At 41.2% G+C, this 19,271-nt stretch overlaps 1 protein-coding gene across 1 annotated transcript in view; it reads right to left on the bottom strand.

The window, feature by feature from the left end:
- srcap (Snf2-related CREBBP activator protein) overlaps positions 1-19,271 on the bottom strand; it is a 40,093-nt gene extending 20,822 nt beyond the window's left edge. The window contains exons 1-12 of the mRNA XM_008437456.2: positions 19,011-19,271; positions 15,461-15,537; positions 10,426-13,097; positions 6,998-7,261; positions 6,105-6,290; positions 5,845-5,985; positions 4,867-5,050; positions 3,270-3,445; positions 1,368-1,458; positions 1,138-1,227; positions 529-702; positions 176-399 (exon numbers count right to left, since the gene is read on the bottom strand). Coding sequence (XP_008435678.2) covers positions 176-399; positions 529-702; positions 1,138-1,227; positions 1,368-1,458; positions 3,270-3,445; positions 4,867-5,050; positions 5,845-5,985; positions 6,105-6,290; positions 6,998-7,261; positions 10,426-12,858 — 3,963 coding nt within the window. The 5' untranslated portion in view covers positions 12,859-13,097; positions 15,461-15,537; positions 19,011-19,271. The remainder of the gene's footprint in view (positions 1-175; positions 400-528; positions 703-1,137; positions 1,228-1,367; positions 1,459-3,269; positions 3,446-4,866; positions 5,051-5,844; positions 5,986-6,104; positions 6,291-6,997; positions 7,262-10,425; positions 13,098-15,460; positions 15,538-19,010) is intronic.

Raw genomic sequence — 19,271 nt, 5'->3', positions numbered from 1 at the left:
TGCAGCCAAAAGGCATGAAAAACGAATTATATTAAATACTGTTTTTATTTTTTATCCTATTTTAGGTCTTAAAGGAGACTTTGGAATCCAGTCAAATTGATAGCCAACCTACAGAAATGATGATTGGTGCATCTCTAGATTAGAAGACCGAGTAGTGGATGTTACAGCAACCAACCTTGGTTGTAGCCAGAGTGTAGCCTTTGGGCTGCAGGCTCTCCGCCGTCGCAGCAATGTGGCTGATCTCTTTCTTTGGCCGCGAGCTGGAGGAAGGCGGGCTGTGGTCTCCCTCCTTCAGCAAAAGCTCCATCCCTTCATCTCCAAACTCATCCTCCTCCTCCTCTTCGTCACTCTCCTCTACATCTTTCTCCGAGTCGTCATTTGCGCTGTCTCCAGGGGAGTCTGAAAGAAGTGCATCAGAAAGATACAACAAATTAATGACTGAAAGTTTTTCAAACTTTCAAATTAGTAAAAAAAAAAAAAAGAAGAAAAGCTAATAAATAATTCCTGATTCTCAGGGAGTGCTGATACCCGAAGATGACGTATTGCTTTCCACATCACTCTCATCTTCCTCGTTCTCCACCTCCTCATCCCCAGACACCTCCGAATCGGAGCTGGCTTTGGAGGCAGAAGCAGAAGGAGCCTCAAAGTCAGAAGCGTACGCTCCTTTGTACTTCTCCAGAAGCTCTTCCAGACTCATGTCGCCTGGAAGAGAACCAGAAACAAGTCGGGTTGGAGCTATTCGTTCTTCTACACAACGAGACCTGGAATAAAGTACCTTAGAAAAGAAATTTTATTTTTCCTTAAGCCTTCTCTCAATTTGTTAAAATTACAAATGCAGAGTTTTATGCACTGATTGTGTTTATCACACAAAATCCCAAATGTATTGCGTAGTTAAAAATAAAAACACAGCTTTCAATATTTATCACAAAATGTAAAAGAATAAAGGTATGGATCCATTTGCAAAACACTAAAATTGTAAATAATTTTGATGTAAACACCACATGAAGCAGCTAGGAAGAGTTATCTAGGTCATGATGAAGGTAATTGATAAAAAAAAAGAAAATATATATATATACATCAGCTGTAAAGCAGGCTAAATTGGTGGGAAAGTATGAAGGAGGGAAAAAAACAACCTACCTTCTTTGGCCAGGTCATCAAGTTCTTCAGCATGGTTGACATTTCCTTCTACTTTCTCCTGAGCTGCTATGGTGTCTTCTTCATCCTCAGCTGAAAACAGGAGGTGAAACATCATTATTATTATTTATTTGTTTTCTACAGAAAAGCTTTGGTATTATTTCTCCTCATCTAAAGTGTAGAAAATACACAAAAAGTGGTTGTAGTCTTGCACCATCTTAAATTAATCTTACCATCCTCCTCATTGGCAGTGAATTCTCCATCTTCATCCTCCTCCGCCGATAAAGAAGATTCGTTTGAGCATTCTTCCTCTGAGCCAGATTCCTAAGTTTTCCAAAGAAACGGTGATTACTTAGCAAAACAAAAAAAAAAATAACAAAAAAAACACAAAACTGGCACAAACTTCCTGTATATTCAGCTGCAGCTGCTATGTGGTTAAACTGAGCCATTTAAAAAGTCATACCTCACACGCAAAGTTGTAGAAAAGTTCAAAGTTGTAAAACTTCAGAGATGTAATCCTAAAGGGTTTATGAGCATGTCTATTACACTTCAATATGTTCAGGTCTGTTTGTATAATAAAACCCAGACAGAATAAAGGCGTCGTTAACTCAACATATTCCTCTCAGAACTTCATGCTCAGTCAGGTGGAGCTCCAAATGGAGAGCAAAAAGCAGAGGAAGAGGCTCACATGTTTTAACAAAAGATAATCAAAAGGCATCAAACATGACTAGAAAAGGTTTTTCTAACAGTTAGGCTCACTGCCCTTTCATCCAAACAAGAAGCTCGTTCTTGGTTGGCTCTTATTTGAAAATCTTGCATTCGACTAAAGCTGCCTGTTTTCATACTGAAACAACTTTGCTTGAATTTTTGAAGCCATCATCATAATGCCCTTGAAGAAGCTTCCTAAAGCATGCTGTTGGGATAGAGAGTATGACTGTTTGTTACTAGCTAAAATTTAGCTCATTATTATGACAGTTTGTGAAACTGCTATGAAAGATGGTGATGTTACAGAAAAATGGTGATAAAAATCAGGTCTTTCAAATTGGAAGGCCTCTATGCCATCACCCTAATCTCAAATCAGAAGAAACATGTTGGTAAAATTACTTTAAACTTTAAGTCAATCAGGAGTGTGAATAATATTGAATCTAACTGCACACTCAATTAATTTAACATCATTCAAACTTTTAAAGTTGCATTTTTCAGCATCTACATTATTTCACTCAACTGTTCAAGTCAGGTGACCAAGACACTCGCACTTCGACTCCCACTTTAAGTCTGATGCTCCTAACTCATGGTCTGATCTGAACAAGTCTTTCTGAAGGAGGAGAAATATCTGGTTGCCTCTTATTTTAACAATTGGGATCATCTATTGGTTATTCCAGCTATAAAGCTCTTTCTGAGCTTCACAGTTATGATGTGAAAGGAGGAGAATAAACATGCAAATTTACAGAGCTCAATTTCTCGTGCAGACACTAAAACGTCCAACTTGCAAGAGCTCCACTGCATGCTTTGTAACTCTCAGAGCACAATCTAATTGAGTGGTCATTAGGCGCCCCGCTGTGGAACTGTTGTGCAGCTGAAATAAGACATTTTACAACAGGAGCAAACAGCTACCAAAGCAAATAAAACTTCACACTTACACCTCGGCCAGCATATGCCGTTTTCCTTCACCAGTAAGATCCAGACTTGTAACAGAACCTTTTTATCACTTAAGATTTCAATGAGGCTTGGATTGAAAAATAAATAAAAATACCTTTAGCATATCCCAGCAAGCTTAGTGTTTGCAAATATTAATCTTTACATTTTGAATCAAGATATGCAACAAATCTGAACTACAAGAAGAAAAGTAACCCACTTTCAAGTGCATGATTTCTTTAAATTTAAACAAATTCCAGACTAAACCCTCAGAACCGGTGCTCTGACTGTAGGTGACTTGGCAGATGTCATTCTGTGTGAAAGAGGCCCTCATAAACCACCTTAATAAGCTAACTTGAAGCAGAAATTAATTTTTTCCTAAAAAACAAACAAAAAAACAAAAAAAACAAAAAAAAAAACAAATGATAAACATTTAAAACAGACTTATTGTCTGCTCGTTGCTTTGTGAAAGCGTTTCCAGAGTCGTTTGCCTGGGCTACCTGTGGGGGAGGCAGTTTGAGGGTGCTGAGCAGCTGGTCCAGGGGCAGCAGGCTCTCCTCCTTTAGGAGCTCGATCTCCCTCTGATGGCTCGCCGCGTCGTTGCCTTCTTGCTGCTCCTCCACCTCTATGGTCTCTTCATCATCCTCCTCTTCACAAGGAGGCTCAAAGTCTCTGTCTGCAGAAGGAGAAGTTAAAAAAGAGAGCTTATTTTATTGCAAAATCAAGAATACCTGAAGAAATTGCATGAAAATACTAATATTAACTTGTTCTAATTTAGATAAGATAAATATAACAGAATATTTTGTAGGTGCAGTGAGGCCACTTCAGGACCTAAATGCCATTGATAACCTACATATTTGTTGGAAAGCTGGAAAATTACCATTTTATGATCCTACAGAAACCCTGAAGTTAATGGGGTTGCATGCAAATGAGGGCCATAATTTTAAGATTTTTACTTCTTAAAAACAAACAAAAAAAACAAAACATTTATTGTGTTCCTTTTACTTCCTGTGGTGTTCTTGTCTGTCACATAAAATCCTAATAATAAGAGGTTTGTAGCTGCAACATGACATTTTCAAAATGCCCACGATTTTTTTATGTAGACAAGAAATCTTAGCCACTAAAAAACAACTTCATAGGAAAATACAAGTTTTAACAGAAAGAATAGTAGTAAAAATACACAGCTGGACAAGCAAAGTGATAATCTACAGTGATTATAATCTACACTCGCATTCCATAAATTATGTGTTCCAATGAGGCTTATTTATCAGATTAAAAGTCTCTTTAGAGAATCGACACACCTTTAAGCAGGTATGCCCACATTTCTGTATTAAAAATGTTTTTTTTATTGGTCTGATGTGGTATTCTAATTTAAAATGTTATGGTTTCATTAAGTGTGAGCAGAAAACCATCAATAACAGAAATAAAGGCTCTCAAACACCTGTCTGTGTGTAATTAAGTGATTCACATGCTGATAAAGTTCCTGAAATAAATGGAATTTTCTGTAATATCATAATGTATTGAAAGGGTCTGTAAGGTTCAAATGGAGACACACAAATATGTGTAACATTCAGAGAAGTTGTTTTAACGCAAATGAAATGTACTTCCTTGCTTGTTTGACCGTTTGTGGTCTGACCAGCGCAGCAGCCTCAACAACATAAAGAAGTTCACGCCTCAGTAGATCTGAGCAGAACTGCAGCAGATCCAGCACTGATCCATAAAGCGCTTCGTTTTTGCCTTGTGTTTTAAAGACAGAGAATGCTTTTAGGAAGCCATTAACTCGATGCAGTGGAAACGTATGCTCTCCAACCTTCTGTAATCAGATGCCATTGATAACCCGGAGAAGAAGAAGAAGAAGTCGGGCAGGTCTGACGAGCCCGAATCAGGCCTGACGGGGGCCACTCGGCATTAGTCACATTACTACATCACTCAAAGTTGCAGCGACCTTGGCAGTGTGAACAGCTTTTTGTTTCTATGAAACACTTTGTGTCCCTGAATAACCTGCCAATGGCATGTTGCTATGACAACACCCCTGTCTGATCCAATGAGTCGGCTCTAAAAGCGCTCTTTGCCCGTGTTGACAAAGGGACAGCCTACCGTCTTCGTCGACGGGAGGTGGCAGAGATTTCTGCTGCGATACGTCGGTGTCCACCGGCCTCGCCAGCGACTTGCTGAGGAGGTCAGAGTATTTCTCAGTCTGGCCAACGATGAAGTCGAGCTGAAGGTCCAAAGCCTTCTTGCGCTTTTCCTCCAGTCTCGACTGCTGTTTGAACTGTACCACCTTTAAACACAAAAATCAAAACATTACCCCCTTTACAACATGTCTGTTTATTTGATTGCTGACCAAAAACTAATTGTATATACAAACTGTTAAGCACAAAAGTAATGCATACCTCTATCAGATTTACAGTGATTTTCTTTCAAATGAAAAGATAAAAACCGTTTTATCTTTTACAGAACAGCTCAACTAAGAACTCAGTAAGTGGCAAGACAACAGACAGAACAAAACAATTACTGTAAAACTGTCTATATGTGGCTTCTTAAAAAACAAATCACAACATTTTTTTAGTATTAAATATACTCAATAATGACAAAAGATTTTAATAATATAACAACTGTAACTGGATTATAATTAGTCTGGATTAACTGTATTTAGTGGTTCTGATCTGTATTTGGTTTATCTGGAATAATTTATATCGGATCAACCCAGACTGTAGCCTTCCCCGCCCCCCAGAGTTTGATCACTGCTGAACTGAATTGAGCAAAAATGTTGGCAGTAAAATATCTTGAGGAAACTTTTGATTTAAAATTAAAAATATATCAGATATGAGAAGAACAGGGCCAAGAAATGTATAAAGATATATACATTCTCATAGCATATTATAATTTTTTGCCTAAATCATCTTTAGACAGCAAAGGAGTGATGATTTTTGGGCAAAAAATTACTTGGGTGATTATTTCAGGAAGGTGACAATATGCTAAAGTAAATGTTGCCACTGAATCAGTCATGACAGCTATGCTTCTGACTAACTGAGCTGATGTTTAAGTTTGAAATGCAGCAGGGACATTTTTCACCTTCTCAACGTTGCTCCAGAATGCCCGGACCTCCTTGGCGATGGAAGCGGCCACTCTTCTGATTTTGGCGTGCTCGTCTCTCTTGGCTTTCTCCTCCTTTTGCCTCAGCTCCTCATGATGTCGCATCACCATTCGCACCACCTAGCGATACATCAGCAGAACATGTCTAAAATGTTTAATGTGTACGTCAGCGAAGCATCCTTGTGCATTTATCGTACTAAAACGTACCAATTGTAGTTCTGTTTTGGACCGATGCTTACCTTTCTGGCCACACCTCTCTTCCACCGTCTCTCCTGAGCGAAGTCAGCAGAGAGCCACTGCATCTCCTCACAGAGGTAATCCCAGTGAACTTTGGTCCGCTGCGGCTCCGGCAGACGGGAGAGGCGCTTCGTTGACCAGAAACCTTCTTTCTTGAGAGACTGGGTACGATGTTCAATGTCTGCTTCCTACAGCGGACAAACACATTTTAGTCAGTGGTTGAAATTACGCTTTCCTGGAAATTATTCACAGGCAAAAGGATTTAAAATTTAGTTGTCTAGAAAGATTAAATGAATTGAAAGGCCACAATTATGGCCATTCATGTGCATGTTTGGGGCTTTTCAGCTGCAAATTCGACTTGGTTTGATTTCATATTATCTTTCAATAGCGTGAGGTTTCTTTATCCCTCCCTCCCCCTTAAACTCAGAGAGCATTTGGCTTTGATGACAATGATTTTGAAACAAGAGGTCAACATTTTAGTCCCTCTCACCCTCATTTACACAATTTAGAGTGCAGTATTGTTTGTAACAAAAGTTGTAACAACTGCAATAACTGTAAAGATATACTCTGCATGTTTCTTCTTTCATAATGGTTTTCCCAGGCTTTAACCACAGCCAGTTCCATTGTTCTGGGTATTTATTTCCTTTTAGTTTCCCCTTTTTCAGCGATCAACTTCCTGGTTGTTTTGGCACAAAGTTTTTGAGCCAAGAACAAAACTCGACCACATTCCTATCATTAATACCACAGCTATTAAAAAAAAAAAAAAAGGGGAAAACATTCCTTTAATCTGCAAATACTTTGATTAGCTTAAAGATGAAAATTGAATGTTTTGTGCTAAATCATGTTTACTTTTGGTGAGATAAAGCCAAATTGTGTTTCTATACATCTTACTCACATGTTTTGCCAGCTCTGCCATGTCAGCGTGCCGGTCTCCACGGGAGCGATGGGGCGTGGTCTGGTCTGGTGGCGAAGAGGAGGAACTGTAGCCCACAGAGGAAGGAGAAACAAACTTGCCGTGAGGACCCCTGAGAGGCGAGCTCTTCTCCCGTTGAGGTGTCGTCCAATCAGGAGCGGATGAGGGGCAGTGGAAGGAAGTGGAGGCAGACGGTGAGGAGGGAGACGAATTGACCGCGACTCTATCTGACATCCACTGGCGCACCTGAGGGCCGAGACAGACGGTTGAGGAGAGTTTTACTTTAATGTGAAAAAGTGATGAATGCAAAAGCAGAGGTGAACACGCTCCATCAAAGCATAAAATGCTTTTATTTCTGTGATTTATTGAGTATTTGTATAGATCATTTATTTTTTCAGTAATTTGTAAAAAAAAAAAACAAAAAAAAAACACAAAAACATACATTTCATTTTGAGAAATATGGCTTATAGTTAATGAAAACACAAAATCTTTCAACTAAGAGAAGACTGCTGACTTGACAGTTTTCCAGCTACCACTTATACTCTACACCTACAGAATAAGCCAAAGAAGGCCAGTGGTAAAAGAGTTAGCCACTCAGACTGCAGTATCCAAACATATCACCGAGAAGTTAAGTGGATGGAAAAAGTGCAGTGGGGAAAGGTACAAAAGCAGCAGAGAAAAGCAATCACAGGAAATTTTAGAGCGCTTCATGTTTCCCTCGACTGATGAGCTTCATTTTCCTGCAGGACTTGGTACCCTTCCAAACTGCCACATATACCAAAACTTGCTTTGATGACCATGATATTGTTTGACTGGCCAGCAAACTCACCTGACCTGAACTACGAAGAGGAACAGTGAAGTATTGTCAAGATCAGACTCACCAACACAGATGAGCTGAAGACCATCAGTAAAAAAATATCTGACACAACAGCAGTGCCACAGGCTGATCACCTACATGTTACACTGCATTAATACAGTAACTCAAGCAAAAGGAGACCTCGCCAAACATTAGAGTCTGAAAAGTTTGCTGTTTACAAAGTCCCATCATCAAACATGGTAAAAGAAAGCATCCATTAATATTCCTTTATGCAGCACTCTGAAGGCTCCGGACATAAACATCAATAACAACGGTCAAGTCAGTAGTCTTCCTGCAGATCACATGGGCCATTACATAACATTTGGTCTCATCGAAACACAGTCTGTGTGTATTTACCTTATATTCCATGAACAGGTTTACTAAAATGATCTGATCTCATCAAAATAATCTAATTTACTAGAAAACACCATTACAATGTCAATCATAGATATTTTGTGGTCATCCTCATGCAAAAAAAAAAAAAAAAAAAAAACTAAAACTGAAGATGCCCATTTGTGTCAACAGTGACCCAAACTGAATGTCCTGAGCATGAGCCTATGTGGGTGTCTTGACAACCACCGCTTACCTTAAGGAACAGAGCCTGTGTCTCAGTCCTGCTCTCTTCATGCAGGAAAACACACATGGCTTGAGCATGCGGCCAACTTAAAAGGAGCTACATAAAACCAACACTATGCTAATGAGTTGCATTGATGGGCTACATGCAGGAGGAAGACAGTGGAAAACATGCCAGTAAATATGATCACAATGTTACACACCAAGGCTTTGTTATTAGATAAAAACAAAACATTTTTATTCCTCCAGGTTCTACAATGGGATAAATATCAGACCTACAAGTAAAACCGGAGAACATTGAGCATCAGTCGAAAACAAACTGAAACCAGCTTCGACTGAAAAGATGCTTTAATGAACGTAACTGATGTGAAATTTTGCATTAAAGGATAATTTACTGATACTTGTCTTAATCCTAATCAAGTGTACAAAAAGAACGACAGACAGTACTATAATTTCCTTAAAATTAAGACAAATTGAAAAAGCATTGTGCAGAAAAACTAAGTGCACCCTGTGATTTAATAGCTAGCTTTAGCCCACTGAGATTTGCAGATATTCTCCCAGCTCATGGGGCCGCACCACAGCTTTTCAATCAATGTGGGGTCTCCACTTTTCTTTTTCAGCTATCATGTTGTAGATCTGTTGCTGTGGTTGGAATCATTGTCCTGCTAACAGTTTGGCAGCATGATGTTATGGCTGCCCAAAGCATCATCCCTCCACCCCTTTGCCAAACAGTGATCCAGTTTCTGTTGCAGTTTTCTTCCTGTTAAAGTGGAGACTTTCCTCTCCACTGTTGCCACACGCATGCTGAGTATGAGGGATTGCTGTAAAGTTGACTCAGTGCAAGTGATTGTCTGCCGTCGCTACATGCTCATACAGGAGTAAATGCTGCAAGTCAATGACTTGAAGCAATCTGCTGGTATTCCAAAGACAGAAAACTTTTTTTTTTAACCTTTTTGAATAATAAGCTGAACTTGATGCACGGTTTAATAACTAGGATTAATTGGAATATGCAGATGATTGGAATGAAGTGACTTTTTTTGTAAAGCGCTTAAAGAACTGCACTGAATAAAAACAGTTAATATTATTTTCAAAGAGATTTACTTTTGACTCTCCAAACAAGATCTACCTGTTCAGTCTTCTCCTAATTGTACTTTCACAAACTTTTCAACATTTAACATACCAGATGTACACAGTAGTCTGTCATGGAGCTCTTGGGGATTCTTTTGTTATTTTTCTGAGCACTGAGCAGTTTGCTGGGAAGTTGTTGACTTGACCTGTACATGTAATATTTAGAAAATTATATTACTGAAAAGTCTATGTCAGTAACTCAATTCATTACGAGACACAAAGCTCAGTTCCGCATGCTTTTAAGACTATTTCTTTTCATTATGACATTTTCTGCTTACGTATTTTGCTTATAGGAATTTAATAGAATATTACATCAGAACAATAAAAAAAACAATATAAAATGTGAGCTTAACTAATAGTATGTTTAATATCTACTAAAAGGTTAGTTTCAAAAGGTATTGTTAGTCTGACAAACGAGCGTCAGAGTACGTATTCTAATTGACCATGACTATAGCTTGTCGACAACACTGTTACAAACACATTGCAATTAGCATTAGCATTAGCAATGTGCCAACAGTCCTGCTTCTTTTAGCAGCTTCTGGCAGAGACTTACTTTAAATGTTATGGATTATCGAATGGGTGCACTTTCTTTCTCCAGACAGCTTTTCTATTTTTGTTCCATTTTTGTTTATTAAATAGCTACAACATGAAACGGAAATTGTGTGGTTTTGTACACCTGATATTAGTTTTTAAGAAGTTCTAAAACCTGATTCGGGACAGATACTGTTTTTAATATGTCCAGTTATGTACAACTTTAAAATTAAAAGAGTGTATTTTACTTTTGTAAATGACTGCACTACCCAGCCATAGTTTGATCACGCACACGTAATGATGTTATTTTTGGTTGAAGTACCTTGTGTGAAGAGCTGGGAGTCGTCATCTCACTCCTGTCGGGGTCTGCTTCATCATCGCTGTCTTCTTCAGCGCTGCTGACCTGGCCCAACTCGCCCTCTTGGATGTCACTTGCTTGTTCGTCCTGATCTTGGTCCATATCCTCGCTCTCATCTTCTGCATCGTCGGGGTAGCTGTTGGAGTCGTTGGGGTTGGTAGATGCCGTCTCGGTTTCATCCCTCTCTTCGGCAGCTGAAAGCATGACAAAGGTTTGAGGTGTGACGGGTTGGGGTGCCGAGACATCCTGCGGAGGGATATCTGCCTCTTTTGCTGACGTTTCGGTAAAAGTTAAGGCCTCTGATTTGCTGGTTGAAGCTGTAGGGCGGACCGATGAAGTCTGCTGAGCTTTGACAGGAGTTGTTGCCGTTGATGTTTTCTTCACAGAGCATGGCGTCTGATCTTTGTGAACGCTAAGAGCTGTAGACACAAACGGAGAATCGGCAGCTAAAACAGGTTGGGGAAGGCACTCCTTAGACACTGTGCCAGACAGAGCAATGTGGGCACCGTCCACATTCTGCTGCTGGGACACCTTTGCCTGAAGGGAGGGTGGGTGCTTCAGGAGAGGAGTCTCTCCTGGATTAAAAAGGAGCAGCTTTGGATTTATAACAGCAGAGGAGTAAGTGGTTTCTGTGGACACTACAACGTTCTGAACAGATGGAGTCAGAGACAGACTCATTCTAGTTCCTTCTTGAGAAGAAACGCAGAACTCAGGCTTGACCGCATTAACGACGGCGAATCCTGGGGTCTGGCTGGTAGTGCTGGAAACGCGCACCGAAACGGCAGAGGACATTTCCGGCCGCCCGCTTGGACCTACTGACGATAAAATCGCTTCCTGTTGCGGCGAAACTGTTTGAACCGCTGCGGAGCCGCTCATCTGTGTTAAACCCAAGTCTGCTGAGCTGGTCTGTGAACAATGCGTCCCAGTTTGCGTAGTGACGTCTGCCTCCTCGATGGCGAACGAGTCAGATGTAACAGCAGCTACTTGAACTAAGCAGACCTCGCTTCCGTGTGCCACTTCTACAGTTTGGTTAGATTTTAGCACTAAATGCTGTCCCACCGGGTTATGAGCATCATCACTAGGCGATGCCAGCGCCTCCTGGGAGATGATGATGGTGTCGGCTTGCGCAACTGCGTGAATAGAGGGCTCGAGGTCCTCATCTGCATTTTCCAGTAGCGCGTTGAACAGGTTCACCTCGTAGCCTGGCGAGTGAGGTATCTGCCCGCCGCCTCCAACGCAGATGGTTTCCTCTGCGACCTCCTCCACCAGACTGCAGAACTCGTACACCTCCACCGGCTGGGAGTGGAGCTCCACCCCAGCCTGGACGTCATCTTCGTACAGCTTCGGTTCCCCCGCTGAAAGCTGGTTGACGATGGCGGCCTGGCAGACGGTGCCATCTTCCCGCTGCAGGAGGTAATTCTGATTCAGGTGCATGTTGGACCAGTCGCCACTGTCCCTGACCACCACAATTTCTTGAGCCTCGCCGGAGCGCAGAATCTCGGCGATCAGTGACGTCTCAGTTGAAGAGACTTGATCTGAGGTATGAGGCGTTCCCGCCTGCAGTGAGACCACTAGACTTGTGTCAGGCAGCGATGGCCCTGCAGGGAGAGTCGAGGAACTCTCCTTCCAAGAGGAGAACTCTGGCAGCATGTTGGCGGTGGAGTCGGTCGGTTCGTCCCCCATGTTCTGTGGAGCCGCTTCCGGGGCGCCACAGAAGGACACTGAGGTTTCTCTTCCAGGGGCGGCCTGTCCAGCCTTTGACAAAAGATGAGGTTGTGTTTCCGAGTGGAGAAATGTCTCGACTGATTCCAGAGAGTTTGTTTTTCTCGTCTCCACTGCATCGTGTGAAATCTCTCCGACTGCTTTAGGTTTTGTTTCCGATAGGTCAGTTTGTTCAGTTTGGAGTTGAGATTTTGAGTCCTGTCCACTTCCCACTGACTCTGCAACCCCTGACAGAGTTTTGTGGCTGTGCTGAACTGTGTGAACCGGCAGCTCCTGGACTTTAAATCCAACACTTGACTGGGAACCAGCAGAGGAAGCGACTGTGAAACAGATTTGCGATTGGGGTTGCAGGAGAATATTTTCTCTGGTAATTTCCACATTTGTTCCAGTCTCTGGTTTGAACTCTGTAACAACCACAGCCCCATGACCTTGTTGACGTGGCTGGATCTGGTATTCCTGACTATTTGTGAGGCTTTTCTCTTTAATAGTTTGTGACCCGTATTGATGCTCTTCCACTGTGCTGTCAATCTGTGATGTGAGAGGAGGATGAGTGGGAGTGGGAAGTCTTTGTGTCCCAGACGCAGTCTCCTCAGAAAGGACCTCCTGTGAAATGATGGCCTTAACGTTGCTGCTTGGGAGAGTCCCAGGCAAAGTGTTCGTGGGGGTGCTCTCCATGCCGGGGTACGTGGTATTGCTGCAGTCCGACAACAGCACTGCAGACGGATTTGTGAACGGAGGGACCGGGCGGTGGGCAGCTGCGACCGGCTGCGGGGCATGCCGAGGCGACTCCCCAGCCACATTCTGTGCAGCCTGGGGGTTGGCAGCCAGCACATCCACAGCCGGGGAGGCGAGCTGCCGCTCCGCCTCCTCTCCAGATCTTCCTTCCTCTGAGCTGCTCCGACCACACACTGCCCCTATGGAGAGTAGAGACATTGAGACGTGAGAAAAACTTATCTGAATGATGGAGATCAGTGATTCCCCCCCACCCAACTCTGGTGCCTAAGGCCCCTCTATCATGCATGGTCTTGGGTGTGTGCTTGCTCAAGGAGACCAGACTGATGATTGCATCACATCCTCAAATGCCATAAGAGTTTTGCAGTAGGCTGGTAGTGAAACGCTCATATGCAATCCCTTGTAAAAGTATTCATACGCCCTTCTCATATCTACAACCACAAGAATAAGTTTAGCTTATTGGGATAAACTTATTCTGTCTGACAACACAGAGAGTAGAATTGTGAAGTGAAAGGAAAAGGATGGCTACAAAATGTTACTCTCTTCATAGTTATATTTTATTAATAACTATGAAGAGAGCAATGTGGAACTGAAAAACAAAGTGTGGTGTGAAATTGTATTCAGCTCCTGTAGTCCACATTTTGAAGAACCATGTTTTCCTGTAGTTACAGTGGCAAATCTTTGAAGATCATTCTCTAGTAGTAATTTCATTTAAGAGCACATATCTCTATGCAAAATAGTGCAAGCTCAGCCAGACTGGATGGAGTGCATGTTTGAACTCTAGATTTAGGGATATCAGTTTTAGCCAATGCAAGTCATTTTTTTAAGATATATCAATCCAATATGCAAAAATGTGCCAATTCTCATTTCCATCTTATTGCTTTTTGTGTTTGATCATGCAACAGTTATAGTGATGCAGCACAGGATTTGGAGGCGTTAACTAAAGCAGAGGGGCGATGTGTGTGGTGTGGAGATTTTTATAGTGTTGAAAGGAAAGGGAAATTATAAGATACATTGGTAAATATCAGTTATCAGATGACACAGGAATAACAATATTGGATATTAGCCCAAATTTTCACATCAGCGCATTCTTGATCAGATTCTGATTTCACAGAGCCATCATATCCATTTCTCGCTTTATGTTTAGGGTTGTTATTTCCTGGACAGTGTTTTGCAGTGTCTCTCAGGTTTTCTTCCAGGATACTCCTGCATTTAGCTCCATCCGAATTCCCATCAACTCTGAGGAGCTCGACTGATTCTGCCTCTACAACATTTCACTGCGAGATTTGTTCTTCAAGACTGATGCCGTGTTAATTTTGGTTTCATCTCACCACACCACACTTTTCAACATGTCTGCAGCCATACAAGGCTTGTGGCAGACAGCAAACCAAACTTCTAAGGACTTTTTTTCTAAATATGACTCAATTTCTTTTCGCCACTTGCCCGCAGAAGCCCGGGTTTTGTACAGTGGACAACTAATAGTTGCTCTCCACTTGAGTTGTGAATCTCTGCAGCTCCTCCAGAGTTAGACTAAGCCTCCGGTATGCTTTTCTGATTAATACACCCATTGAATGGCTGCTTAGCTCGTGTGGGTGGCTATGTTCGTTTGCCAAGCTCTTTACATTTTCAAATGATGACTAACCTATTGTTGCACAATATTAGAATAAAATTAAACTGTGTCGTGATATTTTTAATGAATATTTTATGTTCATTTTGAAATAAACCCAAGTTTTTGCCTTATCCTTTAGCAAGATGACACAATCAATCTGAAAGAATTTTAGGGTCTTGGCCAATGAAATCAACATCAGACGGGGAATCGAGTGTTCATCCAACAGACTGTTACTGGGATGCAGTGCGTGAATACTTGAAATATAAAGATCTACCAAATACTGAATTCAAGTTACCACGACATCACAGTTTCACACATGCTGATGTTGTGATTATGATGCCAATTTTATACATTAAGAAGCTCAAGACTGAACAGTATCCTTTAGCCACTGGCTATGCTAATTAATCACCTAGCCCTCTTTTAAACTTCCCCACAACTTTCTCTGACTCGTCTGCCGCGTTCCTTATCTCCATGATGATGTTTGTTCCCTAATGTTCTCTAACAGACTAAATTACTCACAAGAAGACCATATTTTGTACTTAACTTACTTCAAAAGGCATTACACCATTTATACATACACTGTTTTTTGAATATTTACCATCTGTCCGAGTCATTTTAGCCATTTACAAGCCTGAATGTGTTTAAGTAACTAGAAGTCCAACTGTGTGATAACCCTGCAATTTCTACCTGCAGTCCTGACCCCGTTTCTTTCCAAGGCAGGTGGCTTAAGTCTGTGTTGAGCAACACAAACTTGCATCCTGTTATTCAGCAGGTATCATCATTATGCAGTTTGAACACAAACAAAACATTCCATCATAAACCTGTAGCCACCCTCAGACAACATTAGATTCTGTGGACGTTTTGAGACGTTTCTGTGAGAAGTGAGATTAAAAGCAGTTTGATCGGATCGGGTGTGTTTACAAAGCGACGTCTTACCTGTCTGTGGTGTGAGACACAGGTCTTCTGTGCTTTCTACTTCCAGGATGCTGAAATTAGGCTCCCTTCCACATGTTCTGAGGAAGTGGGGGGAAAAAAAAAAGATTAAATGATCAGCTGCGTTTCACAATTAAAGACTCTTGTGAAACAATATTTTGCTCTCGCCACTTTTGCTCTGTGACATGTTTCTAATTAAACGGGAATGGAGGGGAGGGGGAATGATACATTTTTCATACTGGTGCGTATTGGAATTACAACTTCAGGGGCTGTTCTTGACACATTTCCAACTGGGAAAATTTTGACTTCACAGTAGAGGGACTGCACACTATTGTCCTCCTTTCTGAGAGCGTCAATGACTGCCTGCTGAAAAAATGTTAAGTCAGCAGTCTTTCCCACGATTTGTGGCAATCTTTTTTTTTTTTTTTTATTGTCCTCACCTAATTTGGTAATTTTCTGAGAATCTGACTTCTATATTTCTTTAGCTGCAAGCCATAGTTGTTTTAATTAGTATAAATTAACATTTAAAATAAATCACTGTCATGGATCTATAAATGAGCATCACTGACGTGCCACACTGACGCAGTAACTCATGCAAAAGGAGTCCAACCAAGTATTCAGTGCACAGAAATGATCACACATTTCAAACGTCAGACATTTGTTTGAAATATACAGGTTTTTTTTAGCATATGTAATACTTTACATATTACACTGAATTATGGCTGTAAACAATTATAATCAAAAATAGAAGAAATAAAGCCTTGAAATATTCCTCTCCATCTGTAATGAATCTATACAAAATACAAGTTTCACTTTCTGACATGAACGTAAAAAAATATAATTCAGGTAATGATTGAAATGGTACGTAAGATGTACATGAGCACTGTATTACTGAACATGGGTCATAGTGACAATGTTAAACAGTAATGGCATAAATAAATTAATATTGAGAATGCTAAAAAGGAATGCCTCTAAGCTTTGAAAACAGTCTTCCTCCGTTAGTTGCTACACCTGGAGAGACCTTTCATGGGAAAACTCTCTGCAACATTCTTTATAAAAACTGACAGGACTCAGCTGAGCAGCTTGAGGTAATATGGCTGATTGTCCTCATACTTTTAGGTCCATCCACCCAAGCACTTGGGGAATGTTGCTGCAGTCAGTTCACAAACTCTGGGTTTCTCTGTTGGAGTAACTTTTGCATCTCTATATCTCAAAAAAACAACAACAACAAAAACATACCAAAAACTGTTGGTATGTTAAAGCATTAAGCATTCCTTTCATGAGAAGTAAAGAGCAGAGTCCAACTCAAAAAAAAAAAAAAAAAAAAAAGACAGTCCCCTCTGCACCAAACTTTGCACTTGACACAATGCAACTATCTGTATCCTAGCAACTGCCAAACCCAGACTTGTCCACTGAATTGCCAGACAGAGAGGTACGATTTATCACTCCAGAGTCCATTGCTGGCATCCTTTACGCCACAACTGCATCTGACAGTGTGCCTTGCTTTTGGTGATGTAGAGCTTCAGTGTACGTGCTCAGACATTGAAACATATGCAATAAAGCTCTATGTCCACTCTTCTTGAACTAATATGAAGACCACACAAAGTTTGAAGGTCCGTAGCTACAGACCTGGAGAACACTGGAAACCTCTGCACACCGTGTCACATTTTGTGATTTTATGTGGTTTATCATTTTGTGGAAGAGTTGATGTCATTCCCAATCACTTCTATTTCCATATACTACTAAAAGACTAAAAGCTGTCTAAAGAATATCTTACCGGAATTTAAATTTCCTGACTGGACTTATTGCTCAGCTGTCATTCTATCACTATACTGTGACTGACTTCCTAAGTGTTATTGTTATTTTACAAACGTTTATACAAACTTTTAGGATGCTCAGGAGCTGGATTTTATACACCTGTAGCCATTAAAGTGTGTGAAACACAGGTTCATTATAATGGATTGGTGACCTCAACATCTTTGATCATATAGTGTAATTTAAAAAAAATAAAGGACTGTAGCTTTACTCACAGAATAAACATGCATGCTACTTTTTCTTTTACCAAATATATACATAAAACTGACAGCTTAAAGATCTGTATAACTTCATTTAGTATGAAATTTTTTTTATCTCAATTCATTTGATCTTTATGTTAACACAGATGGGAAAAATGGGATTTGGAGGAAAAAGAAAACGTATTTCATAACTATTCCTGTGATTATTAGTGCATCACATCTGGCCATCCTTTACAAAACTTTCTGGGGGCACCAGAGGGCCTATGCAGCTTTATTAGAGAGTGAAATGATAAAACAAAACAAGTATGAGTATGTGTAAGGAGGGTGAGTAAGATGTCAAGTCAGTAGGGAAGCAACAGCACTGCTAAGCTGAACAACTCCTTGCTCCTGCTCAGTGTATGGGGCCGTGTTTCACTGGGTAATGTTGCAGCAGCAATAAAAACCGGAGCAGCAGCTCCAAGTTGAACGTGCTGCAGTCGCCCATAGGAAGCTACTGGGAATCCTGCAGCACGCGCTCTCTCCAACGGGCAAAAAAAAAAAAAAAAAAGCCGGTGGTCCAGCGCGCGCAGCTGGGCCTCTAGTCATTCAATCTTTGATTTGGGTAACGTTTCCTCGCTGTGGCTAGTTCTAGTCGCCACATGTACTCGGATCCACCCTGATAAAAATCTAACGCGTTTAACCAGCGGGTATGTCTGCAAGTACCGGTTCCGCCGATCATGTGATTCATGAATCGGACTTTTGCTTCCCGTCCGAGAGTGATCGGAGCAGCTTTCACCATAAAAAAAAAAAATAGTGAACGCCTAACGTTACCGGTTAGCTAGCTAACGCTAGCCTCTACAATAAACACAGTGGGTTGTGTTGCGCGAAAAAGGGAAAGCAAGCTGCTAACTAGCAAAGCTTGAAGAGTTAGTAGGGTGCGATCATTTAATGCGCAGGCGCCCCTTTCCTCTCGCTGTTTGTTATGTAATGCTCCGGTTCTGACACAGACCGTTGAAACCAACACATCTGATAAATTACAACACAAAAAACACCAAAAAAGTCACATTAAAACCCGCTTGTGCACGTAAAACAGAAGGGGGAGGGAGTGGGGTGATCGCAAGTGACGTCACTGCGTGGGGTCAAACCTCTATAGAAAATTATTATTTACTTACTTAATTTTAGATATTGAGAAATATTTCTTTAAACCGAAAAAGAGAAGGGTACAAAACGCCATTATAAAGTTTCATATAAATTTTGCAATGAACATGTGGGGGGATTCAAGGGGGTTAACAACACCTCCCCTCCAAATCATGACTTAAATAGAAATTCCTTTTGTTACACAGCGTTACACTTGCCTTCATTCGTGTTACCACTTTGTATGCAAGCATTCTGTCGTGCAATGCAAAGAAATTGTGAGTTCATTTCCTTTAAAACACGCCACTAGGTCAAACGTACCCTGGTAACGTCCTGCCGTTAGTTTCAGCACCCCCTAATGTCCCCCCATTACTTCCTCCTTGCCCCCCTCCCTCTCAAGGCCGCCATCTTAAGTTCCCACCTACCTGAAATTTCCGACTGATTTTCTTTTACTAAATTCTCGCTGAAGGAGTCGTCATCCGCGCAAAATCGTACTCAATCCGTGATGCCGGCAGTCCAAACTGGCTCTCGGTACCCAACGAGGTACACCTAGGACTGTGGGAAGAAGTTAAAATCCGGAGCGGGAGAGACTGGGTTTCGGCGCAGAATGTAGCGGTCGCGGGGAGGAGACTTTACGCAGCGAAATGGTGGCGGAGCGCTGCTGCTGACAAAGTACACAACACTCT

This window comes from Poecilia reticulata, linkage group LG19 (assembly GCF_000633615.1).
Source record: "Poecilia reticulata strain Guanapo linkage group LG19, Guppy_female_1.0+MT, whole genome shotgun sequence".
NCBI classification, from domain to species: Eukaryota; Metazoa; Chordata; class Actinopteri; order Cyprinodontiformes; family Poeciliidae; genus Poecilia; species Poecilia reticulata.
The sequence above is the reverse complement of the archived record's forward strand: the minus strand, read 5'-3'. Positions and strand labels throughout refer to the sequence as shown.